Source organism: Pseudonaja textilis, chromosome 3, assembly GCF_049901715.1.
Source record: "Pseudonaja textilis isolate UNSWEBS1 chromosome 3, rPseTex1.2, whole genome shotgun sequence".
In the NCBI taxonomy this organism is placed as follows: Eukaryota; Metazoa; Chordata; class Lepidosauria; order Squamata; family Elapidae; genus Pseudonaja; species Pseudonaja textilis.
This window is the reverse complement of record NC_141992.1, coordinates 144,450,400-144,477,998: the sequence shown is the minus strand read 5'-3', so window position 1 is coordinate 144,477,998 and position 27,599 is coordinate 144,450,400. Positions and strand designations below refer to the sequence as shown.

Sequence of the window (27,599 nt, the reverse complement as noted above, 5' to 3'; positions counted from 1 at the left end):
TTCAGACAATGCCGGCTCCTTCTGCTAAGAAATGGATATGAGCACCGTGCCCTAGGAAACAGCATACAGGGAAACCTTTACCTTGTTATTATTACACACCACAATAATATTAAGAAAGTTTTCTTTATAAAAACACTGTTCTGCCTGTAGTTCCACGCCTTGGAATCTATATTTCTTTTTCTTTTGCTGTACTTCCCACACTGCCTTTATATTTGCTCTTTTCCTTTCTGTACCTCTATTTTTGCTTTGTGTCTTTTCCCTTTCAACTATTCATTCCTTGTGAAAGAAAAACACCTTTTATTCTGCTGCTTTAACCTGTTCGCTGGTGACTGCTGTGCTTCCAAAACAAACATCTCCTCCCCACCTGTTTCAAGGTTGCAGATTTATTGACACTTTTACCATGTCGACACTGGGGACAAGGCTCAAATCGGCAGAGATGAAGAGAGCATTAGGTTCCTGCAATTTTTCTAACCAGTCTGCTCTTCCACACACTGGAAGGTATCATTAGGACAGCTGAGCTTGCCATAGATGGTAGAAAGTGAAGCAGATTCAATAATAAGCTTAGTACAATTTTTTTCAGGTTCCGCTAAAATGCACACAGAGGGTTTGCTGAAAATCTTAAAGAAGAGGCCAAGCCAAGTGATCTTGCTTCCTTCTTGAGAAATTCTCCCTTTCCATTAAAATTGAAAGCTAGCCATTTTCTGTTCCTCACCCTAACCTGTGCAATTCTTCAGGGACAATTGTAAATTTATAAAATATAAAATTGTAAATTTATAAAATATAAAATTGTAAATTTATAAAATCTGACTATGATTTGACAAAGTTACTCATTGCATCTCATTTTTTGACAAGCTGTGATTGCGCTATAACAATACATTATCTTGTATCTAGCACAACTTGCTAGATCCAAGAGAGCCATATGTTTGTTGTAACGCTCAGTCTGATGGGAGATACTGATCCATCCTCTTAACCCGGGGATGAGGGGAGGGGTAATAATTCATTATAATAAATCCAGAATGATTAAGAAAATTCAAAAACAGGAAAAGGGCTGAGCCTGGGTAGTTAGAAATAAATATATTATTTTAATTATTACAAGTGATATTCAAAAGAAAGCATAAGGGGGAAAAACTCAAAGGAAATTAAGCCAGACTACATATTGGTGATATATACAGTAAATTATAAAAGAAAAACATAAGAAGCCAATCCCTTAAGAATTTCTGGAAAGCTGTTAGTGGTTTGAGAAGATTTTACAATATTACAAAAGTTAAAGTTTGTGCTTGAGGTGCTGCTAGAATGCTTTTATGTTCGGAAGTCCAGCTGGGTTTGATAGCTAACAGTGTCATTGCAGCTGCATTGCTGCTAAGTGCTAATACGTAGTAAACCTTTAAAGCCAAAATGCATTGGAAGCAGATTACCAATAAATTTGTCTGTAAGTCAATAGTACTTTTAAGATTTGCCTAGGAAGGTATGTGTTCAAATACCCCATTAAGATTATTTATCGTGGCAAGAATCAGTGACAGGCTCTTTTCATTTGCAGTCTAGAAGCTACAGAATTTCCTCCTAGAGCAGGGCTGTCAAACTCGCAGCCCGCAGGTCAGATGTGTCATGTGCTGGCCAAACCCAATTTAGCAAAGGGGGGAAAGTGATGACATGAGTTTGACACCCCTGTCCTAGAATTGGCTCATTTGTTGCCTTTTCTCAAAGTTTTGAGAGCTTTCTGTTTTCAGTGTATTATAGATTCTAAATGTTTATACATTACCATACCGACTAAGGTCTGTTTTAAATTGTTTTGCTTTGATGATGTAGAACTTGAAAAATATTTTAGATACCTGTTTAATTCTTAAATTACGGGTAGTCCTTGACTTACAACATTTGTTTAGTGACTGAAGTTACAACGGCATTGGGGAAAAAAAGGATTTTTCCCATTTTTCACAATGACTGTTGCACCATCTCCATGGCCATGTGATCAGAATTCAGATGCCTGGCAACTGGCATATATTTATGATAGTTGTAGTGTCCTGGGGTCATGTGGTCACCTTTTGCAACCTTCTGACAAGCAAAGTCAACGGGGAAGCCAAATTCACTTAACAATCATCTTACTAACTTGGCAAGCAAGGTCATAAAATGGGGCAAAACTCACTTAACAACTGACTTGCTTAGCAACAGAAATTTTGGGCTCAACTTTGGTTGTAAGTTGAAGTCTACCTGTAGTTTGTTTCATAGATGTATATCCCACATTTCACTGAGAGTTCAAGGCATCATACAGTGTCCCCACCCTCTGCCATCCTTGTTTGGTAGGTTGGGTTGAGAGTGAGTGACTGGCTCAAAAATTACCCAATGAATTTTTGTAGCTAAGGTTAAATTAGAAACTACAGAACATGTCCCGATTCCTAAACCAGCACTTTCGTGGACCTAGACCAGTCTATTCATAGACCAGCACTTCAGTAGATATAGTCCAATCCATCCCTAGGCCACCACCTTTGCTCTCAAAGACATAATGTAGACATAATGAAAATCAGTTGTATCCAAAGAAACAATTCCATTGGAAAATACTATTTTACCAGTGGAACAAATATACAGGCTACCATTGAGTGTTGGGTCATATCTTTTGAGGAAGAGATAGAAGAGAGGAATGGTACAGTGGCCTAGAGATGGAGCTCTCGCCTCATAATCAGGAGGCTGTGAGTTCAATCCTAGGTACGAAGCAGATATTTCTTTCTCTGAGCATGATAAGAATATATCTGCTGAATATTTTTATTTACTTTTTTATTTATTTTTGTCAATTGTTTACAAGATAATAGGTATAAGTAAAAACATAGTTATGAATACATGGATACATATAAGAAAAATAAAAGAACACTGCCTTGGGGGACACCACTGTTGACAGGTACAGAATTTGATAGGACACTCCCAATTTTGACCATTTGTTGTCTGTTTGACAGGAATGCTTCTATCCAGTTATGCAGGTGTCCAGAGATACCATAAGATTTTAGTTTTAGGAGTAGTTTGTTGTGCACCACTGAATCAAAGGCTTTACAGAAGTCTATGTAGATTGCCTCTATTGCTTTGCCCTGATCGAGTTATGTAGTCCATAACTGCAAGAATGATTGGCGAGCCCCACTGCCTTATCTTCTATTAAGGATGGGTCAAATCGCAGATCGTTGAGCGCTTTTGAATAGAGGGCTTTTTAATTTAATGCTTACCAAGCAATGAGTTCTTTTCTGGCCAAGAATGGGAGGAATCGGAGCTCTCCCAGTACTTTTGAATTGAGCATTTGCTGAGGAATGGAGCTCTTTTCTGGCTTGCTGGCAAGTCTCGAGCATTAGGCTTTCCACCTCGCTGGCTGGCTTGTCGCCTGGCGCTGCCCATGCCTGCAGGAGCTCCGCACACTGCCGCTACTGCCGCATTGGAGGCAGGAAGGGCATCCAGCCAATAAAAACTTAGGTCCATTCAGTTGCTCAGACTCCATCCCACAAGAGATTATGGGGGTCATTGAAAGGCAATGATTGATGATGATGATGATAGAAGATAGAGAACCCTAGTGCATAAATTTAAATGCACTTTCTTAACATTAGATGTGGTTCAATAAACAAAGACAAAATTCTGCTAAACCAGAAACTTCCAATACTGAAGGCCAGCTGTAAAACACATAAATGTCAATCACATGACCAAGGAAACTATGATCACACAGGCCCACCAGTTCCAAAACACCTAAATCTAATGTGACCACAGGGACACTGCAATGGTTTTAAGAGTGAGGGTCATAAAATTACCCTTTTCAGAGCTGTAACTTTGAATGTTCAGCAAATAGGACAGTCATTAAGTGGGGGTTACTTGTACAATATTCACTTAATTGCAAATACTTGTTCAGCTGAATTGTAGGTTAGCTGATATTGACTTATATTGTCAGATGGAGGTTTTTCATTATCTTAGATCATAGCAATGTATTCTTGCAGCGTAACACAACTAGCATTATTGAGCAATGGGAAAAAAAAGTGTATTCACAGATCTAAGTAATGCAATACTGTATGGGAACTGAGACATCTTTAGTTTTGTTTTCTTTGCTAGGTGAAACAATTTGAAGAATTTAAGTTGAAGTCTAACATTGCTGGAATGTTTTGATCACTGTTCAGTAAAACCCCAAAACAAATGTATTATGAATTAGAAGAACATGAACTCTAGTTTTTAGTGATATTGTTTATTTGATTTGTATGGGTGCCCATCATTTTTAAGTGACACTGGGCAGCTGAGTTTTTAATTAAAAGTTCCCCAAAAGCCCACAAATCCACCAATGTACTGTATGATACGGCCTGGGGAAACTGTGATCCATCTTTGAAGTGCTATGAGGTAATGTGTCTCACAAAGCACCAAAGCAGGACAAGTTGGTAATGTGATTTTATTTACTCCTGCCAGCCTTGGCAAATTAACAATAGGAAAAGAACAGCATGCTTCAACAGGTAAGTGCAAAAATAATCAGTGTCCTTCCACAGAATTTCAATAGTTCATGGAATACAAAAAATCCTCCACTTTCTTCACGCAGAAAGGAAAACAAATATACACTTCTCTGTATTTCCAACTATAGTATAATGTGCATTTGGCCAGTTTTCCAGAAATCTGAGTTACTGGAATGCATGAGAAAGCTGCCTATCCATGAAGAAATATAAATTTTCACATATAAAAGAATGATGGTGACATGATACCGAAGTGTAGTGACCAGGTGTTTTTTTTGAAAAGCTCCAATTTGGATTATAAGTTTTGCTTCTATTTGGTCTAAGCAGCAAAAATCAAGATGAGGAACTTTATAGCAAGAAGTAAACTGGCTTATCAACTAATCAGATCTGCTCATAGGAATGACTTGTATAACTAGGAAAATGAAGCCTGCGTTGGAATTGTGAAAAATTAGGATTGGGTTTCTCCAATAAGGTTGAATGTGAAATTTAACAATGCTCCAGATCAATTGGAGAGTGAGGTCTCTAACAAATGCAGAAACAGTTTATCCTCCTGCTCTGCAGAGCTTCAGTATCTAATGTTTAAAAGCAGATTTGCAATTTGCAATTTGTCTTGCACTACAGATGAACTAAGTCAGCCTAGTTCTTCAACACACATTGTAAAATAGAATATAAATTAAGAGTAAACCCCACTCTCCATTAGTACTGATATTACCTAGTTTGGTTAATGAAACCTCTCCAAGAAAACAACCAAGGTCAGAGAGCACCCCTCATGTTGTAAGATTAGAATGCAACCACTCCTAAAGATTGCCCTTCCACTTCACCAACTTATACGCAATATGGTTCATCTTTTAAAAGCCTGCTTCTTAATGAACAATTAAAGCTTAAGCAATACTTCTCTGCCCTAAGCAAGATTATCTTTTCTCTTTCGACAGGGAATTACAGTGAAAACAACTGCTCTGTTGGGGTCCCCAGAAGCAGTAGTTTTGAACATTTCTATTTTCAAAAGCCAAAGTTTAAAGGGTTGAACCATACAAAGACCCAGGACCTTGTTCAGCTTCATCCACAAAAATGTCCTAGTAATTTGGAACTACTTTCTCTCTCAGCACAACCTACTTCATAAGGTGTCATGATAAGGACAAACAGGAAAAGGAAATGGTATATGCTGTATAATTTCGGTGTTGCAGGTATCTTTTTAGTTTAGGGGGGCGTTACGTATGTAAGTTAACATAATGGAATGTGGGGGAAGATACAAGATAACATCGAAACTTGGTAAATGTAGAAATAAGGAACATTTACACAACACAGGTAGTCCCTGACTTTATGACAACTGGGACCAGAATTTCCATTACTAAGTATGGTAATTGTTAAATGAATCCCGCCTGATTTAAAAATCTTTTTTTTTGCCATGGTTGTTAAGCAAATCATTGTACTTGTTAAGCACATTCTCCCAATTTGCTTTATTGGAAACCAGCTGGGAAGACATTGAAACCATGGTAATACATGCTGGTTGCCAAGCACTTGAATTTTGATCACATCACTGTAGGGATGCTATGACAGTTGTGTCAGCAGTGGTCATAAATCACTTTTTCAACGCTCTTGCAACCTTGTTCACTGACTGAATGTTTGTAAGTCGAGGACTACCTATAAACTAAAATGGTTTATAAACATGTTTGCTCACTTCAGCAAAATATGTCTATCCTGTCGATATTAGTCTACACCAAGATTAACAATATTCCTAACCCTGGCTCCCTGATGGGAAAAGTATTCCCAGTCTAGGACTTTGAATATCCTGCAAACTTGTCCTTTTTCACTGTTATACAGCATTATCTCTTCTTCATGTGAAATATAACATAGGATGAGATTCCCTATCATTTCATCGTCTGCTTCCACCACCCCTATTATCACACAATATACAAAGAGCTGGACTCCAGTACAAAAGAAAGGCTATAAATCTAACAAATAAATGTCATGGATGAGAGATTTATATATAAACATACTCCCTCTATACATAATATAACACTGAAAGTTTATTATATTTTGCTTCATAACCTTCTATAGGTATTATTTTCCAAATAAAATTTTCATAGGGAACCATTTGATAAATAGTGTGCTATAACAACAAATAGAAGAATTAGTATTGGCTATTTTATCCAGCAATTTTAAACTATAAATCAATCAATCCCTATATACAGCATACATACAGGGACGCTTGGTTTATATAAACACAGTCATATTAATTCCCAAACTTGGTTTATATAAACACAGTCATATTAATTCCCATCATATGACTTCAAAATCTAGAAAATTTCCCTAACATGTGTGTAATGTTTTTAATGCAATGTGGAATTTTCTCAAACAACAACTCAGAGAGAATACGATTTATTTTACAAATATAAATAATCAAACTATAAGACTATCCCCAAAATAAGCTTTCTTTTTTTAGTCAAACACAACCAAGGAAACCATTTTTTTCTGTACAACAGGCATTTATAACACATATTTTAGGGAGAAAAGTAATTTAAAAAAGCATTATTCTTAAGAAAATCAGTACTATTAAAAAAAAAAATCAGTAATTTGTGCCAAAACGACTATTAACTTTCTCGGTGCTCAAATAAATGACTAGATTGACTATAAGGTATTCATTTGTTTCTTCCATCCATATTAGTTCCATGTACACTTTTCCAGTTGAATCCTTATAATTCATACAATAACAAGGTCCCAGAGACTCATACAGAGTAGATGTTTTGACTGATAATTTCATCTCCACTGGAACACTAATACACCAAAATGGTTTTTGTGAATCATCCAGAAGAGTCAGATCCATAATGAAACAACTCTATAATACAGCAGAAAGAAAGAAAGAAAATCAGTCTTTGTGTCTGTCATTTCCATTCCAATGAAGAATGTAAAATCCTTTCCATAAAATACTCCTTTAGCAGGTGTAGAAAATAATGAAAAAAATATAATATTGACTTTAAAAACCTTTGAAAACAAAATTATCAGAGAAAAAGACAGATATTTTTGTTCAATAATTCTTGATTATAAAAGACAGTTAAAATGTGAGTCTTATATTTTAGATTAGTAAGAAATAACAATTTTTAAAGTAACCATTACATCATCATTCCCGATAATACATCAAATTTGTTTGCATAATTCATTTCAAATCTATTCTGTATCAGAAAAACTGCATTCAAAATAACTATATTTTGAGAATTGTTAGGGTAATTTTGTAGAACTATAAATTTTATATAATGTGTGCTGCATTTATTTATTTACAGTAAAAGACTAATACTGTTTTATACAGTACTAACATGAAAACTTGTTTTATAAGCAGAATCAACTATTTCCACAATTCAGTAATTGAAAATTACCTTAATAATGCCTTCAAATGCATCTGTCCTCCAAGACAATCCAATGTTTCCATCAAGAGGAAGATGTTGAGCTTCCTTTTTGTAACTGATTACGGAAAGCCTGAGATACCCATTTCTAATGTATTCTGAAAGTGAATTAAAACATAATTATATCATGTCAATTCTTTATGTCTTTTCTCAGAAATCTTTATGCTACCTATAAATGAATGAGGAATATTTCCTAGGTTACAGTCATGGTCCATTAGAAAATGGAATAAACAGAGATTGCAATATTATCAAAGGCAGTAACAGTTTCGTTATTTTTTTATGACTTAATAATGAGCACTATAAAGTCTTGCCATATTCTGTTATATGATATATAACATTTAAGCTACTTTGGCTACCAAACTGATTTTTTAAAATGCCATTTCATTTTAATTGCAATATTATCAATAATTTGCTAGCCCTTTGTACTACCTATCTTTTGTGACACCTATAGAACAGTAACCAAATGTTTTTGGAGAGCAAATTTTACAAGAAATAATATTACTCAAACTCAAGATTGTGGCCAAAAATATCTTTCGTTTGATTCTCAGCAGAGGAAGCATCTTACGGATGAGAAGTAATAGACAAACATAAATGGCTAGCCTATCGTGAGATGCTAGAATTTTGTTAAGAGGAATACATAATAAAAGCAATAACTGAAGCAAAATATAATTGCTAATGGTCTTCTCATTTAATTATTAGAAAGATTAAAGGTGGAGAAGAGTTTATGTTTTTGAACATTATAAGACTAATTTTGAAGCAGAATTGTGACAAATGAAAAGCATATAATTGTTAAAATGTATGTATTTATTTATTTAATTTATATTGCCGCCTATTTGCCCATGACGACTCAAGGCAGCGTACACGATGTAAAACTATATTTAAAACAAAAAATAAAAATAAAAAAACAATAAAAACTAACAAAAAGAATCAAATAAATTAGTAAAGTACAATAGAATAAAATTTGGGGGGAAAAAACCCAAGAAAACAAAAACCAATTCCCACCCACCCACCCCCACCCCGACAACACCAGATCACACTAGCCATTTGATGGGCTCCATCCCTCTCTGGGTTCCCCAGGCCCCCTGGCAAAACCAGGTCTTCAGTGCCTTTCAAAAGAGTGCTAGAGTGGGGGCCATTCTAATCTCTGGGGGAATATTCCAGAGAGAGGGAGCCACCACAGAGAAGGCCCTTCTTCTGGTTCCCACCAGGTGTATCTCCCTCAGGGGTGGGACCCGCAACATTCCCTGCCTCCTCGCTCTAATGGGTCGGGTAGATGTGACTGGCAAGAGACAGTCCCTCAGATAACCCAGTCCCAAGCCATGAAGGGCTTTAAAGGTGACAACCAGCGCCTTGAATTGCACCTGGAAGCAAATCGGCAACCAATGCAGCTCCTTCAGGAGAGGTGACACATGTGCACACTGGGGTCTGCATAAAACCATGCAGGCTGCTGCATTTTGCACCAACTGGAGCTTCCAGATGCTCTTCAAGGGCAGCCCCATATAGAACGCGTTGCAATAATCAAGATGGGAAGTGACCAAGAGTGACTATGAGTAGGGACCGCTGATCCAGGAAAGGGCGTAACTGGTGCACAACCCGCAGTTGCGCAAAGGCCCCCCTGGCCATGACTGCCACCTGTTCTTCAAACAGTAATCTTGAGTCCAGAAAAACTCCTAGATTACGCACAAAGTCTTTTTGGGGTAGTGCCTCCCCATCCAAGACTAAAGGTGATAATTCTCCCTGAGCCAACAAACCCCAAACCCAGAGTCACTCGGTCTTACAAGGATTTAGTTTCAACCCGTTGTTCCCCATCCAGCCCCTATCAGTCTCCAGGCACTGCGAGAGGGAGGACACAGAAACATTTAAATCACCACGGCCCGAGACATACAGCTGAGTATCATCAGCATATTGCTGATACCTCAGTCCATGGTGACGGATGATCTCACCCAGCAGCTTCATATAAATGTTGAACAGGAGCGGAGAGAGTACCAAGCCGTGCGGAACCCCATAAAGCAGTGGGCGAGGGTTGGATTTCTCCCCTCCTATCAACACTGACTGAAAGCAGCTGCAAAGGAAGGAAGTGAACCAAGACAGCACAAGGCCTCCCACTCCCATCCCCCAAAGCCGCCCCAGGAGATTCCCATGGTCAATGGTATAAAAAGCTGCCGAGAGGTCAAGTAGAGTAAGAATGGATGCACTACCCCATCCAGCTCCCGCCAGAGATCATCCAAAAGTGCGACTAATGCTGTTTCTGTCTCAAATCCAGGCCTGAATCCTGATTAGTAGGGGTCGAGATAATCCATTTCATCCAAAAACCTCCTTCCCCAAAAGGGAAGATTGGAGACAGGTTGGAAATTATCCAACCGGGTGGAGTCCAGCAATGGTTTCTTAAGAAGAGGACAGACCACAGCCTCCTTAAAGTATTGAGGCACCATCCCCTCCTGTAGAGAAGCATTAATCACCACCAGAGTCCACCACCTGTCACCTCCTAGGAAGCTTTCACAAGCCAGGAGGGAGATGGGTCTAAAATACAGGTGCTTGCGTGCATAGTCCCTAGGATCCTGTCCACTTCCTCAGGAGAAACAGGGTCAAACCGTTCCCAGATAACAGGGCCAGAACCTGCCTCAGGAGCTTCTACCGGATCAGCAACCACCCCAGCATCTAACTTGGAATGAAGACAAGAGATTTTGTCTTCCAGAAAATCCACAAATTCCTCAGCATGCCCCTTCAGGTGGACCTCAATCTCCTCCTTCCCTAGGAGGAGATGGCTCACTTTAAAGAGGGTCACTGGGCAATTATCTGCAGACGCAATTAGTGTGGAGAAGTATTTACACTTCACCTCACGAATTAACTAATTGAAGTTTAAAACAGAAGTACTAGTGAAAGAACATAGGACAAAGAGAAGTAAAAATTTTGCTTATAATATACAGATTGAATAGTGAAAAATGTGTGGCTGAAACAACTGAAATTTGCACTTAAAGATAATTTTTATAAAATGATCTATCATTGTATATGTAACCAAAGAATTTGTCTAGAATACATAAAGGCACTTCTGTTGTTTCTTTTTTAAATATGAACGAGGGACATTTTATCATGTTTGATAGACATGTAAAAGCTAGAAAATTTTGGATTCAAATTCAGAGGATTTTAAAGATTAATATAAAATTGAGACCAGGAGTCTGTATTTCAGACAAACAACAGGAAAAAAATCAAAGCATTTTGTTTTTGTACATGAGAGATGCAGTGAGATTATTATATGCAGAAATATGGAAAGATTCAGAACTAACCACAATAGAGGAATGGGTTGGTGAATATGGAACTTGATGAAAAGGTCAGTTTGACTTCTTTGATTAGAGAAAATATACTATCTACATTTACTGCTGACTGGAAAACCCTTATGGATTTTTGGCATAAAATAGACAAAAGTGAATTTATGATTTATGGCTTTATTATACAAATTATAGAATAAATAAAATAATGCTGTAACCTCAGAGTAAGAAGTTAATTTATCATTTTATTTAAAACTGCTGTAAACAAGATTGGAAGCCACTTCTTTGTATATTTTACTTTCTTTTCTACTTAATGTTACTTTTTTCCTTTCTTGCATTTTTAGCTGTCTTTGATTTTTCTTTTTATTCTTATTTATATTAGTTTGTATCAATTTTTATCTTACTTTTTAAATATATATAAAATGCCATTAATCAACCTCAGTGTGAATACAGATTCTTTTTTGTGCTCCTCCACTGTAGCTACTCAAAGCTTTAAGCTTTTTTTGGCGGCTTTTAAAAGGCAAACTGAATATTTATTCAAAAATACATTTTCATAAATATTCCTAAAGATTTGGGCTTGCACCATCATAGCTGGCTATAATAGAAATCATAAAATTCTCCAAAACTACTGCTAAATTGTGTCAAAATTTTTGTATTTTCTTCTTCCTCATTCTCTTACATATGCCATGTCTTTCTAGTATGTCAGCTTCATCTCAGGGGGAAAAATCTGTAAACTAAGAAAGCATTTAGACTAAAGACTACAATTAAATAAACACATTCCTTTATTGGTTCACTGAAGATACTGAACTCTGTTCTATACTGAAGTGAAAAAAAAATCTAACAAGGAAAATTATTTATAAAAAAATACTGCATCTTTGCAGTAATGAGAATTATTGAGATTTCATGCTTATTCCTCTGAAAATTAATTTAAAAGCACCGCCCCCACCAAGAAACATTACCAAGTCTGCAGTTCAAACAGTACCTTTTTTACAAAACAAACTGCGAAATGTACTACATATATAATTATTTCCTCTACTCTGTAAGTCAATATGCAGCTGATAACCATGCAGGCCATATTCAGGGTCAATATCATCTGGGACAGCTTTAATAGAGGCTCCATAATGTCTCCTGAAAAAAAATATATGGAGAAGATTGCATGTATAGAAGATTGCATGACTATATAAAATGTTAAATCATGAACTGCATATGGGGAGAAGCGTTTTCAGTCCAATTTCTCAGAGCTACTTTCAGCTCTCAAATATTTTAACTTATATTGGGTTATCATCTGAGTAGTCTTTAGCAATGAAACTATTAATTTAAATATATAAACATGAATTTCTTTGGGGTATTTCAAATATATTTAACAAATTATAAATGTCTTATTCTGTTCATACAATCTTATCTTTTAATATGGTTGTGTAAACAGCTTATATAAACTCTTTATTTTATATTTTGTGTTTCTTATTGACAATTATTAAAACTATTATCTGGCAGGTGCTTGTTTGTTTGAGTCTTAAAGTCCCAGGTCACTTTAGTTTTTTCGTTTTCTATTATTTTGTCTATTTTATGGTTCCACCAGATCTTTCTTGCAGGCAAATGTTATTTCTTGCAGATATTCCAATCTTTGTGTTTACTTTGTCATGCTGTTGCTTACAAGTCAGTCTGTGTTGCTATCTTGCAGCAGCTAACCAGGTGATTCACTGTTCCTTCAGCTTTTGCTATCTGTTTCTGTCTTTTCAATTCTGGCTTTGTATGCATTCGTTCTCAACGATTGATTAGTGTGCAGCCAGAATTAGACCCTCTGTCTTTTTCTTCAACTTTCCTGCTCTTAGGCATTGTCAGATCATCTAGTTATTTGCTTTGCCTGGCAGATCTTTAATGTACTTGCCATGTATTATTTTGTCTTGCCACGTCTCTTATGTTCTTCATTTGGTCTTTCATGTAAGCCAATTTTATCTTTCTAGTAATCAGTAAGTTTTCCTGTTGTATCAGAGTTGCAGTGGCGCAGTGGTTACAGTGCAGTACTGCAGGCTATTTCTGCTGACTGCCGGCTGCTGCAATTTGGCGATTTAGATCTCACCAGACTCAACGTTGACTCAGCCTTCCATCCTTCCAAGGTCAGTAAAATGAGGACCCAGAGTGTTGGAAGCAATATGCTGACTCTATAAGAGGGTTGTGAAGTGGTATGTAAGTCTAAGTGCTATTGCTATTAGTGTCCATGCATCTTCTTCACTGTTCTTCAGATATGCTTTCAATGCCCGTTTTTTTCCCTGCAACTATCTGCTATATTTGGAACATTTCTGTTTTCTTTAATAAGTAGGGTCTGTCAACACTGCTGTGTGGATAAAGAGGGTGATTCATTGTCATTATTTTTGTCATCTTCCTATCCAGGACTTTTAGTTCTGCTTGAACCCAATCACTATTCTAGCTGCATATCTAATGACTGGAATTGTCTAGATGCTAATTGCCTTAATGGTATTTACTCTATTGAGTTTGAACTTTAAAATATTCACTCTTATAATGTATTCTCTTCCAATCTTCTTAATTTCAAAGTGCTTGAAGTCACCTTAAAGAATGCCCAGGTATTTGTAGTGATTGTATTTATCCAGACTCTTCATGTTATTTCCGGGCTTATTGATTCCTTTAGTTTTTAACAAATTCTACTGCTATATGTTTTTCTCATGATGTTTTTCCATAAAGCTTCAAATCGTCCATGTAAAGGGGGTAGGATAGCCTAGCAAATGTTTTTGATGCTTGATATCTATGGCCTGACTTATTAAGTACTGCTGACAGAAGAATCAGTGTAATGACAAACAGTAGCAGTGATAGTAAGATTCTGAAAGATTGCTTCATGGATATTAACTGCTTCCAGTTGATCACCACTGATCAGCAACTGAGTCTTATTGTGCCATTGATTATTATTTGTAAGAAGTCATATCTAATTTTGCTTTCCACAACTTAGGATGACTACAATAGTTACATTAGCAATAGCCGAAAAATGTTATTTGTTGTCCCACAACATATATAGATATATACCCAGAAAGGAGTACTAGAAAAGTTTACTATTTGTTCAAAGAGTAGCATAGCTACTCCAGATTAACACAATCTGAGAGAAGCAAGTGGGATTTTAAGCCAGTTCTTTTTATATTACCACAAAAATTCTTTGTTTTACATCTAGATATGCTATGGAGCCCTTCCTGGGAGAATTACTCCCATAATATTCTTCTTTTCAAAGGTACCAATCTGCTACTCTAATTTTCTCTAGCCATCAGTATCAAGGGGAGAATTAGTATCACGCTGTACAAACACTTAGAAATGTGATATTACTAAAACAAATACTATTTTTCTTAGAACACATCTTTTTTTCAGTTCTGAGGAGGATCTTAGATATGAGCATCTCTGTTAAAGCAATTAAAACAGTACTTACAGTGTAGCAGAACCAAAAGTGCTTCTTTCAATGAGCTGGTGGTAATGAAGACTTGCCATAACAAAAGCAATCTCATCTTTCTACAAATAATTACAAATAGCATACATTTCAAGAGTAAAGTGTTTACCTTTCTGAAAAGTTTTGGTAAGCAAAATCCATTTAAGGCAACAACATAAAGGCATTTTTTGTTCTTGTGTGATCAGAATCCATTTCTGATGTTTTTAAATTTTACAACTACAGTATTAAAATAAGAGTTTGCAGAGACTGCATCATCTTTTTTTAATGATCAGAAACAACGTTCCAAAAATAAGCCTTTCTAGCCCAAGTTATTCCATGCATAATCAGATTACCCTTGAACCTGGAGTATAATGAGATTCAGAAAAGTGAGAGGCTCTGTTGCTCATAGGTTTCAAAAGGATTCTATGAAATTTCCAGCAATATAGAGTTTATGGTACCTGTTTCATCTGTTGAAACAGGTAAAAGGGTCTTTTAAGCTACTCACCTGTATAAATTATTTAAATTGCTGTTTGGAACTGTAAGAGTTCCTTTTCCAGGAATTACCTATTCCACATTTTAATCAGAGATGATAATTCCTCTTCCTGAATGCAGTAGGGCCAAATATGGTGTGATAGGAATGGACTAAACTTTTCCATAAAATAAATCAGTTAGCTCGTACAGCTCAGAGACTATTCAAGATAAGAGAGTGAACAACAAGATAATGACATGGAGAATTTACGTAACTAAAGATATTTCTTACCTAATATAAAATCTTACTAGAAATCCAAAATTTTGAGAGGGACTAATAATTTGATTGCAGCACTATCTCAAAGTTCACAATGATTTGAAACAGACGTTTTATCATTAATCAATTTTTACCCCTCCTGAATGTGGTATTTTATATAAAATGCCAAATTTTTATTTTTGGTGGAACCACCAGAAATACAAATTATAGTAAATCAAAGCTGAAAAGTAACAAAAGTCAGAGCTTTGTGGATGCCTACATCTGAAATACATCTCATATATGATTTTGAAGTAATGAACAATCTTTTCTAAAATTGTTGTGCTTCACTTCAAAATGTGGGTTTTGCCTGAATCTGAATTTTTGTACAAAAAAAAAGCCTATGAAGGAGAAACAGAAACCACTTTAAGTAATTAATTACTATCCACAAAGAAAAATCAGAACAATAAATACAAGTTTTTGCAGTAATTCCCTACTTCCTTTTTAATCTAAATCATACTAAACAATATGAAGTTGTATTCATTATTCTATAATTGCAAAGCAACAGCAAGAGGGGTGAGCAACTTTATCCATTTTAAATATAAACAATAATTTAAAATTGCCACTGTATTGCAGTGTATCTCCCAGGACCAAAAATATAGAAGTGTCCAGATGCTAATATAATGTTACATTTATCAGTTTATTATTAATTACTGATAATTTAATATAGCATACTCTATTTCATCAAATTTCTACTCCCATTACATTTCAGTCATCACTTTCCTCTGCCCCATTCCTCATATATTTCATATAGAAGAATCTTAACTTGGCCAGAATTAGTAAATTACTTGTAAATCAGCATTTCCTATAAAAAGTCACTTTTATATGTTCTGACATAGAAATTGAATTGGTTTCGCATGTACAGCTATAATGCCTTCAATGCAACAAATTCATAACACCAATTATTAAATGTTAATTGTGCAGCTCTAGCAGTCAGTTGTTTTCTCCTAGACCTAGGCTATCACATTTTCAATGTTTCCTAAATTTTTAATAAAAGCCAGACCTGGTACAAATCATCTAGTGTCTTCCTAATGGTTTGAGGTTTACTTTCCAAGTTTATTTTATATCACTGTTTTATCTGTGACATGATATAATATTGGCCTTGGACCATAAATGAACAAACATTCATTTTTAGCTGAAAAAGTATCATACAAAACAGAAGTTTATTTTGCATTAATTCTGATTTGTAAAAGAATTTCATCCCTATTCATAAGAGGCTGAAAAATAAAAGAAATATAGAAGCAGGAATATCCAATCAAGAAATAACTATCTCCAGAATAGAAGTTTACTTGGAACTAGAGTTTCTCAGGATTCTAATCAATACACAGTAAACCCAATATTTATTTTACCTCATTTCTATACCATATCAATTACAACCCTGCCTCATGTAAAACATCAGAAAACACAAATGTATGGCAAAGTTATGTCCAAAGACCTATTACATGAGGATTGATTTTACTTTCCTTCTAAATGTTGACAGAAATTGTATATCAATTTGTGGCAAGCCACAGAGAAGGTGAATGTCCAGGTCCTTACCCCTTTTATTTTCATTGGAGGAGAGGTACATTGTAGGAGCATGGCTCCTTTACTACTTAAACAAGTCTACAAATGTGTATAAACTCTTCCAAGGAATAAAGCAAGAACTAAATAATTGCTAATCAGCAAAATTCAATAATTAGTCTTATGGTAAATTTAAAAAATAGACCAAGTCAGCAAATATTAGCACAGTTTTATCATAAACCATTAGCTAAATTAAAATACCGATTTTAATTGCTGTGCATAAGCAGTAAAAATGAATATTTCCCCCCCAAAAAATTGTTTATTGAAAAAACAATCTTACCTTCCAAAGACCCAGCATGAATCCTTGATCAAAATGGTAGAGTTCAACAAGTGCATCACAACCAATCATTTTTGCATTTTTAGTCATGTTTGCCAACTTGTATTCAGAAACTAAAGAACGTTGCCATGGGCTTCAAGGATATTAAGTTAGTTAAACACAAAATGCCAAGTTAGTAATTGAAGTTCAACAACATTTCAATTTTTTAATGTACAATTACTAGCAATAACGTAAGCTAAAAGCAGTTGTGAGTCCACTGATTTTCAATCAGATTATAAAACCAATACTATATATTTATTTACATCCCACCTTCATACCATTCAAGGTGACATAAATAACATTCTTTCTCTTTCCATTTTTTTAACACAACCGTCTTAGGTGATATCTTGAGCTGAGAGAAATTAACTGCTTCATAATCAGTCTAAGATTTTCTGAAGCTGAGTATAAACTGGAACTATTCTCTCTCACTGTTAATCCAACCCCAATTCCCTCCCTCCCATGAGCTTTTTATTATTAGATAATCGAAGGGATATCTACTTTCTTATAATTTAAGATGAACACTGTCTTTCACATCTGTATAAATATTCCCAATAGTAAGGCAGGAAACATACAGAATCAATAGAAGAGAATATTTGTAGCGCAGAGTTGAACTATGGAGTCTTTGATGCACACTGGGCTTGATTGTTTTCTTCTAGATGTTTCATTATCTAACTGGGTAACCTCATCAGGGCCATATTACAGGTAATGAAAGGTCTTCAAGAAACAGCCAAACTCAGAGAGCACAAAGGACTCTAAAACCTACAGAAATTGATAATCAATCTACTTTCTTAGATACAGAAAGAACCACATTTCTGCCATGTGAAGCAGCATATGCATATGTTGCTTCCCCGACTTCTGCCATAGCTAAAAATATCATATTAAACTGAAATAGCATTCCACTGATTTCCAATCTGATCACTACTTTTACTATTGTGCTATTCATATAAGCATCTACAGCATATTACACTAATAAATTAAAATTATACGACAAAGATACAACTTAAAGAGCAACTCTTAAATTAACTTACCCATTACTATTATGCACCTCGCCCAAAAGTACTGGGATCACTCCAAATAAGTATAAAGTTGACAAGGTATCTAAGGGAGGCCATTCATTATTATACCAATATACAGTAACAGATGTTTCATTAAAAGAAATGTCAGTCTGATCCATTTCATGTTCCTTTCCATTTTGATCCTTTAATAAGATTACCCATCTCAGAGCGGAGGTTCTGTGATTGGAAAAGAAAAAGTGTTGAAGGCTTTACACCATCCCTTTAATAAGGAAATAGTTTATTTAATTGTTTAACAATTACCACTATGTTTGGAAATTCCAAGGACATGTTTTGATATTTTTTTAAAAATACTGTATATATTTTGTTTCTCCACCAAGATCGGCTCTTCAACAAGATTTACATATATCTAACCAACTATATTATTAAACTTTATGAATTTGTATTTCCGATCTTACAACTAAATATTAAAAAGAAATAAAGAACTTCCACATGTTCCCCTGATTAACAGAAATTTATAAGTAAAATATAAAGCTATTAAATGTAACTTTTTATTAAAATCTTATTTTATTAACATTGCTTACTTGATAGCTTCTTTGGTTTTAAGTGGAAGACCAGTATATGTGTTTATTGGCTTAAGAAGCTGAATTACACTGGACCTTTGAGCAGCTATTTTTTTCATAAAGTACTCTCTTTTCCAGCATCTTGACTTGGAATCTTGCAATTCCGGAAAGCTCAGAAATGTGCAGTCTTTATCCTGGACAGATGTAGTTTTCCATACTTTTCTTTTAGGTAGAAAAGACTTAGAGTATATTTTGAACCAGACAACACTATTGAAAACATACACATAAATACAAATACTATGACCATTGCCAAAATCATTATATAATAAAACTTAAAAATAAGCCAATATTCAGATATGCATTCCAAAGATAAATTACTAACAGGATTCAATCATATATTTGAATTTAATGTAAGGAAGTCCTCATTTAAGCCGGTGGGTGGGACAATCCAATGGTATTCTGGAACTGGCTTACATCTACATATAAAAGCCAGTTTCAACTTTGTGGAATTTTGCAAACTGATTGATAGCAGAGGTGAGACTTACTATCCAGTATGCTAATAAGCTGTCCTATGGCTAGTAACAAGGCTACAATAATGAGCCAGCTGAGCTACATTAAGAATCCAGTTAATTCTTAAATATTTACCACTATGCCACTTTACAAATCCATGTTTTAATGAAATCAATTGGAATTATTTCACCAATAACAATGAGCCAGCACTACTATGAGTATAGCCAATGTCATAATTTCAACTTAGATTTATTTTGTTAGTGCTGAAAAATTAAATACTATTGCTGAAAGATGTTATATTACCTAATCAATTTTTATCCTATCATTTTTCTAGCAAAAAAATCAATATAGTTAAGTTGCTCTTCATACTTTAAAAAATAAATACCACTTCAAATCTACCAAAACTTGCCTTAGTGAAAATAAGATGTTATTGATTATCAAAAAATTAGCATCAATAGCAGGGATGGTATGCTACCGGTTAGGGAACCAGTAGTAAAAAAAAGCTTCCAACAATCAGCTGAGAGGAGGAAAAAGATGGCCCTCCCACCAGCCCCTGTGCTTTTCTCTTCTTTATCCTCTCAGCTGATTGGTGCTGCAGGCCTCAGCTGGTATGTGGAAAGCTGTGCGCGCATGTTAGGTGCGCACACACACACGTGTTCACCAAACCGGTAGTGGAACGGGTAGGATCCCACTGCTGATCAATAGTGCTTCAAAATAACTACAGAACTTCATATGCATATGTTGTTGTATTTATTTACAATATCATTTTCATCAAAATGGTTCTCACTGCAGTGAATGAGGAAGAATATAGACCCAATCAATTTGTCTCATATAAACATTAAACAACTTGATTGGGTAATATCTTGAGCTATGTATTTTTCTTCATTTACTGCACTGGAACAGTGAAACCCTTTCTTTTTCCCGGATACATACTTCGAAGATTTTTATAATTTACATTATACTGACTACAATTATGTAGTAGCCATGACCCATGCTATTCCTTACTTGTCATTGGACAGATCATAAAAAAGCTTGTTCACACAGCCGATACACAATAGAGATGCAACATCTAAGTAGGAAAATATTTTCAGAAGTATTTCTGATGGTATGCTGCAGAAATGAACATGAGAAAACAATGTAGTGATTTGACTAAAAATTACAGCCAGCAAGGTGTGTTTTAAGGAATGTAATTTCCAAATAAAACTGAAGATTCACATTACAACTTCATTAAATCAAACTAAAAATCTCAAAAGCCACTAAGTCACCCACAAACATAATCTGAAGAAATTAGTTCTTCAAAGCACAGAAAACTTCTTATGCTAACAATATAAATTACAATATGTAACTTCGAATCATTCATTTTAAAGGGCCTTTCTTTCAGTTATGGTATATTATATCAACAAAGGCTTTTCCAAAGATTATTGGATATTATTTTAACAGTAATTGTAATAAAGAATAATATTTGGTAGGAACGTTGGAAAACATTGCATATGAGACCTGACCAAATTTCACTACGCATATATAATGCAAATATTCACATAATAATTCATATAATTTGCATTATATGAACAATTACACTTCTTTACTTCTGGCTAAGTATCATAAAGATGCTTCCTTCAGATATCTCAAGCTAAAATCAAATATCTTATGCCACTAAAGAAGCCTAAAACCATGAAAAGAAAAATATTCTGCATTTTGAAATTCTGAAAAATTACTGTAATTGTATGCTATATAAAAAGTGTAATATAATTTCCCATTTTCTACCAAATAATGGTTCTAAAATAAAGAATATTTCATTTCTACTAGTTAAATTATTATTTATATTATATCCTATTAATTACAACTGGCTTTCTTCCTTTGGATTGAATCAGTATTGTTTATGGAACAAAGTTGTCAGTTTAAATCCTCTACAATTGTTCAAAATTCATCAAAAATAGAATCTTCTTCCTTGAAAAAAGGGTAAAATGTACTTTTGGTTAAAGACTCTTCCACTGAAACTAAAGACAAATACTGTATAATAAATATCAAGAGTTATTGATGAGTCAATGCCTTAAAAACTGATGAAATAAAAATACTGATGCTGCATTTGATTTTTTCCTTCGTCTATAATGGAATTCACACATTGAGTCAGAACTATCAAACTCCCAGTCTGCAGGCCTGATGCATCACACATCACATGCCTGATTTAGCAAAAGGAAAAAAAATCCCGATATGTCACATAATGCCCCCATGACAACGTGAGTTTGACACCCCTGCACTAAATCATAAATAAAGCTTTGTTCAGTTTTGGCTTTGTATACAGCTTGTTCATAAGTCTTGATTTACCATGCTATGTGCCATATAAATTCAATCAGTATGGTTTAATGGTATGCACAACCAGACCATCATTACGATAATTATATCTTGGTTTACTTTTATGTGAGAATATAACCAATGAGATGTATATATCTGAGTGAAAATGTTTCAGTTACTGCTATAAAGTAAAAATGCATCTTACCTGTCAAAATGTATTACAGATTTTGATTTATTTGGCTTCCTAAATTGCCAACTGCGTATCTCTTTCATTTTAGAAAGCTGCATTATTGATGAATATTCTGACTCAGCACTAGAAAAACAAACAAATACTTAATCTTAAAACTACTCTGACTCAAGTACTGTATGAATACTTACTACGCTTTGAAAAAATATTGGTAGGCCACTGCACATTTGAAAGATTATTTGAAAGATTATTATTATTACTGATTATTTTACAACAGGAACCCTCTTCCTTTGTCAATAACCTAATCAAACGTTCCCTACAGAATTATAAATGATGGATAATTACTAGTTCTATGTGTTACATTGCTATTAAAAGTGAATAAAAGAAAAACCAAGAGAACATACTGTAGCAGTTCCTTATACAGAACAAAATAACTCATTTAAGAAACACAAAGTATATAAAACTAGAGACTCATTATGCTAAGCAATAATATATTTTATTAAATTAATATGCCACTCATCTCACTATTGAGCAACTCTGGCTAACAATATAATTTAATCAATATAACTGAATTGAATTGAATGATTTACTGAACATAAATTCAATTACTGTTGTATGGTATCAAAAACATGCCCACTGGGGAAGTGGATTTGTTTAACCACCATGCTTAATGCCTGCTGTAAAAATTGTTATAAATCTGATCTGACTCAGATGTATAACAGTCGAGTAGTTCTAAGTTGAGGACTACCTGTATGCAGCTCAACCACAGCTAAAAAAACCATGATTAACATATGTGGATATGAATCCAATTGTACCACACCCTAAATTCAGGTTTGTGTTAACATAAACTTAACATGTAAGACATGAGCAATTTATTAAATCAAGATAAATTTATTATTTATTACATAGCTAACCTTTCATTTTAACTTATATTTCAAATGATATCTGTTGACCCTTGCACAGAAATCAAAACGTAGTAATAGATTTATAATTTTAAAATGGCGTTTAAACATTATTCAAGAATTTAGCCTTAATTTTCTAAATGTCAACTTTGTCCCAGGTAAACCAGATAGGATGAGCTAATTCTGCTCATTTCCAGTCTCTCCTTTCACTAATCCATCTCTTTTACTAATCATGTTGATATATTTTGTTTTTCCTTGTTTATTTTATTTTTCCATTATTTAATTTTGCTTTGTGTAAACTTCCTTTTTCTGTTTTTTATAGATGTGAGCCACCTACAGTAGCCTCATGGCAAGGCAGGCAAATAAATAAATTTAACAATAATAACTCCATCAAACAGATAGGATATCTACCTATCCCAGGTTCAAGGGCTCAATAACTAGACAAAAATGCCAAATCCAACTCTAACATTTGACTAACTATGGAACAAACCATAATAACTTTTTTTTTGGAAAGCTAAAAGAATCTTCCAAGACTGAAGATACCAACTTCCTGTCTCCATTTGGGGACTCCTTCCTCTGTTTCCCCTTTCCTACACTTAACCTTAATGCTTATAAATCTCTTGGTTATTTACTCTGTTCTATTTTTTCCCCTTTTTATTCTTTTAAAAAAAGACAATTAAAACTTTAAAATTGCAGCAAACCAGTCTCTGATAGGGTAACCCTGCTAGCATAGAATTACTTTTACATTAAAGGTTTTCCATTAATTGCTAGTAGGTGGGTGTCTCCAATTCAAAATGAAGATTATTACTTTTAGAGTTCTAAATAGTACAGCACTAGAAGGTAGCATTTAACACCTCACCACAGCCAAATTTGCTTGTTTGATGCATTCATCTAGAGCAGAATGTTAAAATCAATATGCAGAGACCAGGGTCTGCACTATCTGACCACTGAAGCACAGCATCATTTATCTGGAGAGAAAAAAATCAGCTATTGGACCGGTATATGCCCTCAAGTTACAGCCAGTCACAGTGATACAATTGGATGTGGAAGCCCAGTCACACTGAGGGGAGCATGTAGATCAGGGGTGTCAAACTCACGTCATCACAGCAGCGTCATGTGACGTATAGGGACTTTTTTTCCCCTTTGGCATGGGTGTGGCCAGCATGGGATGCTTCCAGCCCGTGGGCCAGGAGTTTGACAGCCCTGATCCAGAGAAAGCCTGCTCTGTAACTACTCCTTGTGAGATGCATGGAGAGTGCACCAGAGGGCAGGGCTTTTCTGTAGTGGCCCCCTTTTTATGGAATACACTCCATACGCTCTTTACATTAGGTCTGTCAAACTTCTGGTCCGCAGGCCAGATTTGTTACCATCTGGCAGACGGTACAGAATAATAAAAACAAGGACAAATAGGCTGAAAAACAGCTTCTATCCCAGAGCAGTAGCTCTTTTGAATTCTGCTGTATAGTGCAGTGCTGGTGTGGTGTCGGGGGTTTCCAGTTCAATGTGTGAAGGGTGAAGGATGTGTGTTTGTGTTTATTTTCATGGTCATGGTCATGATGTGCACTGAAGATGGTGTTTGAATTTGTTGTATGAGGTGCAGTGACAATAAACTAATCAATCATGTGCTACCCATGCCAGGTTTAGCAAAGGAGAAAAAAGTCCCGATACTTCACACGACGCTGCCATGACGGAATGAGTTTGACACTCCTGCTCTACATGCTCCCCTCAGTTTGACTGTGGGCTTCCACATCAAATTGTATGTAACACTGTGACCAGCTGTAAGTTGAGGGCAAATACTGGTCCACTATCTGATATTTTTTTTCTCCAGATAAATGATGCAGTGCTTCACTGGTCTCTGAATATTGATCTTTTTAACATTCGTATTTTACTGCATTTTTAATCTAGGTGAAATGTAAAGGGACCCAGATTGTTGGGGGCAATATACTCACTCTGTAAACCTTTTAGACAGGGTTGTAAAGATAATAGATAATAGAATTCTTTATTGGCCAAGTGTGATTGGACACACAATAAATTTGTCTTGGTGCATATGCTCTCAGTGTACATAAAAGAAAAGTTACATCCATCAAGAATCATAAGGTACAACAATAAAGCGATATATAAGTCCATGTGATAATTGCTAATAGACATTGCAAGCCCATGTTATGCCACACACTAAATAAACACGGATTTTTTTTTCTCCAAAAATATATTCAGCCCTTATTTTTCTGATATTTCAAGGAAATAAAAGACCTAAAATAGTTTTTATTCCCATAAGATTTTGGACCTAGCTGACTCCTCATGTAAAGTTAATACTGAGTTTATCTCTAGTTCCAGAAATAGTTTTTAATTTATATATCTGCCTTGTATGCAGCAGACACCACATTGAGGCTCCAGAACGGGTTCAGGCTATAACAGTTAAATATTTTAGAGTCCAACCATAGTTTATATAGTTTCTGGCAGTTTATATACCCTTACACAACCAATAAAGGAAGAAAGCCATGAATGAAACAATCATAGCAATCCAGTGGTTTAACTAGCCACAAGCAGAAACTTGAGAGACAAAGTTCTCCACAGGGACGTCGAGAATTAAGGCGGCAATCCTTCACTAACCCACCCGTTTCCCTACCGGTAGACACCGTCTCTACCCCAGGCCTACGAAAGGTGGGCAAATTGGCGGCGCCCGGGAGGCAAAAGCAACACCGGGCAGCCTAAAAAGTTGCTCCGCGGTAAGACCGCCTCTTCAACCCGGCTTGCCCCGCCATCCCTCAGAGCAAGCGAATTCGGGGTTACCCATCTCCCGCTGAAGAGCTGACCGCCAGGGAACTATCTCCGGCGGGGAGGATAAAGAGAGGCGGCGATGAGGCGCCAATTCCTCGCCCAGTCACGGCGACAACCGAGGATCGCTGGAAGCCTAAGCTATGCTGCCTCAGAATCCAACCGCGTCCGGTTGCCATAGAGACGGGCCTCCGGGAAGGCAAGCTTTGGAAGCCGACAAGTCGAAAGCGCACCAGCCTCTTCGTGGGATACCAAGCCCAAACTTTCTGCCGACGCCCGGACGCGCTTTGCCTGGAGACGCTCGCTCTCCCGGCTTGCTTTTGGCCCTGTGCACGAGGGGCGTGGCGAGCAGGCCAAATGAGAAGGAGCGCACGTGATTTTCATTATTGAACTTCCACCTCTCTCTCCTGATTTCTGAGGGTTTGCAGCTACTAAGCAGAGTCCTTCCAGCAGAAGGTGGAGGTGTGTATGGGGGATCAATAGGATCAGTGGATCATTCTTAATACAAGTAGTCCTTGACTTAACAGTTCTTTTAGTGACCGTTCAAAGTTACAACGGCACTGAAAAAAGTGACTTTTGACCATTTTTCAACCTTTGTAGCATCCCCATGATCAAAATGTGATCAAAATCCAGATGCTTGGCAACTGGTTCATACTTATGACCATTGCAGTCTCCCAGGGTCGTGTGATCTATTTTTGCGACCTTCTGACAAAGCAAAGTCAATAGGAAAGCCAGATTCACTTAACAATCGGGTTGCTAACTTATCAACTGCAGTGATTCACTTAACTGGGACAAAACTCAATTAACAAATATTCCTCTTAAATTTTGGGCTCAACTGGGGTTGTAAGTCAAGGACTACATGTACTGTGACATTCTGCATCACTCCTCAAATATTTATTTGCAATAAATAGGCAAAATACCTTTTGCCTATGCCTATCCCCAACCATAGAATATATATGCCCTGCCTAGCAGTGTCTTCAGCAGTGCTCCAAGTCCTCCACCAAGAATATTGCTTTCTCTTCATCCCAAGTCTCTGAGAGATACAACCTTATAGGCCTTCCTCCCCACTGCTGAGTTGAAAAGTTATGTTCGATTTGTCCCTGAGCTGGCAGAAATTATACTAGTATAAAATGTACTTCTTGGGTGCTGATACTCACTTCTTGCCTCTGTTCCCAGTCACTGACTTAACGGTAAGGAGCAGCAAAGTTGAACAGATTTTATGTATCTTGAGTCTGTCCTTAATTGGAGTAAGTGAAAAAGCACTACAGAAGGTCCTCTCCTTACGACCAAAATTGAGACCAAAATTTCTGTGAGAGATTTGTTAACAGAGTTGTATCCCATTTTACAACGTTTAACAGTTAAGTGAATCACTATAAGCTGTTGAATTAGTAACATGGTTCTTAAATGTATCCGGCTAACCCATTGACTTTGCAGAATGCTCACAAAAGGTGATCACATGACCCCAAGATACTGCAACAGTCATAAATATGAGTCAGTTGCCAAGCATGTGAATTTTGATCACATAACCATGGGGATTCTGCAATGGTCGTAAGTGTGACAAATGGCCATAAATCACATTTTTCAGAGCCATTGTAACTTCAAACAGTCACTAAATGAACTGTCAAGGACTAACTACATTTCTTAACTTCAGCAACTTTAAGGCGTGTGCACTTCAACTCCTAGAATTCCCCAGCCACCAGTTCTGGGAGTTGAAGTCCATACATCTTAAAAGTTACTGAGGTTACAGATTAACATAGTTGGAAGGAAACTTTTAGGTCATCTAATCCAACCCCCTCTCCCAAGCAGGAGACCCTACACCATTTCTGACAAGTGGCAGTCCAATCTCCTTGAAAGCCTCAAGTGATGACACTCCCACAACTTCTGAGGCTGTCAGAAAGTTTCTCCTTATTTCCAGGTTAAATCTCTCCTTGTTCAGTTTCCATCCATTATTCCTTGTCTGGTCTACAGGTGCTTTAGAAAATAGCTTGACCCCTTCCTCTCTGTAGCAGACCCTCAAATATTGGAACACTGCTATCATGCCTTCCCTGGTCCTTCTCTTCACTAGACTAGCTATGTGGTTAAGAAATATTGCACTACTCTAACACTAATATAGCTAAGCAGGAGTTAAGCCTCTTTGATGCACAAGGTTGAGATGAAGATT

The 27,599-nt window shown here is 36.0% G+C and overlaps 1 protein-coding gene across 1 annotated transcript; it reads right to left on the bottom strand.

Moving 5' to 3' along the window:
* Positions 1 to 6,873: 6,873 nt before the first annotated feature.
* Positions 6,874 to 25,783, bottom strand: FBXO15 (F-box protein 15). The gene is made up of 10 exons (XM_026699450.2): positions 25,454 to 25,783; positions 21,780 to 21,887; positions 20,288 to 20,392; positions 18,794 to 19,039; positions 18,225 to 18,428; positions 17,161 to 17,290; positions 14,543 to 14,622; positions 12,098 to 12,243; positions 7,823 to 7,947; positions 6,874 to 7,287 (listed from the first exon to the last, which is right to left on the bottom strand). Exons 1-10 carry the CDS (start codon positions 25,615 to 25,617, stop codon positions 7,018 to 7,020), a joined length of 1,578 nt encoding a protein of 525 aa, XP_026555235.1. The 5' UTR covers positions 25,618 to 25,783; the 3' UTR covers positions 6,874 to 7,017.
* Between the last annotated feature and the right edge of the window lie 1,816 nt (positions 25,784 to 27,599).

Excerpts from the sequence above, each read along its gene's own strand:
- FBXO15 (XM_026699450.2), bottom strand. The coding sequence starts at position 25,617 with ATGGCAACCGGACGCGGTTGGATTCTGAGGCAGCATAGCTTAGGCTTC. Across the intron at positions 19,040-20,287 it reads TATGATCTGTCCAATGACAA|TGTTGTCTGGTTCAAAATAT; the intron begins GTAAGGAATAGC and ends TGTTTTCAATAG. Across the intron at positions 12,244-14,542 it reads ACTTTTGGTTCTGCTACACT|GAGACATTATGGAGCCTCTA; the intron begins GTAAGTACTGTT and ends ATTTTTTTTCAG.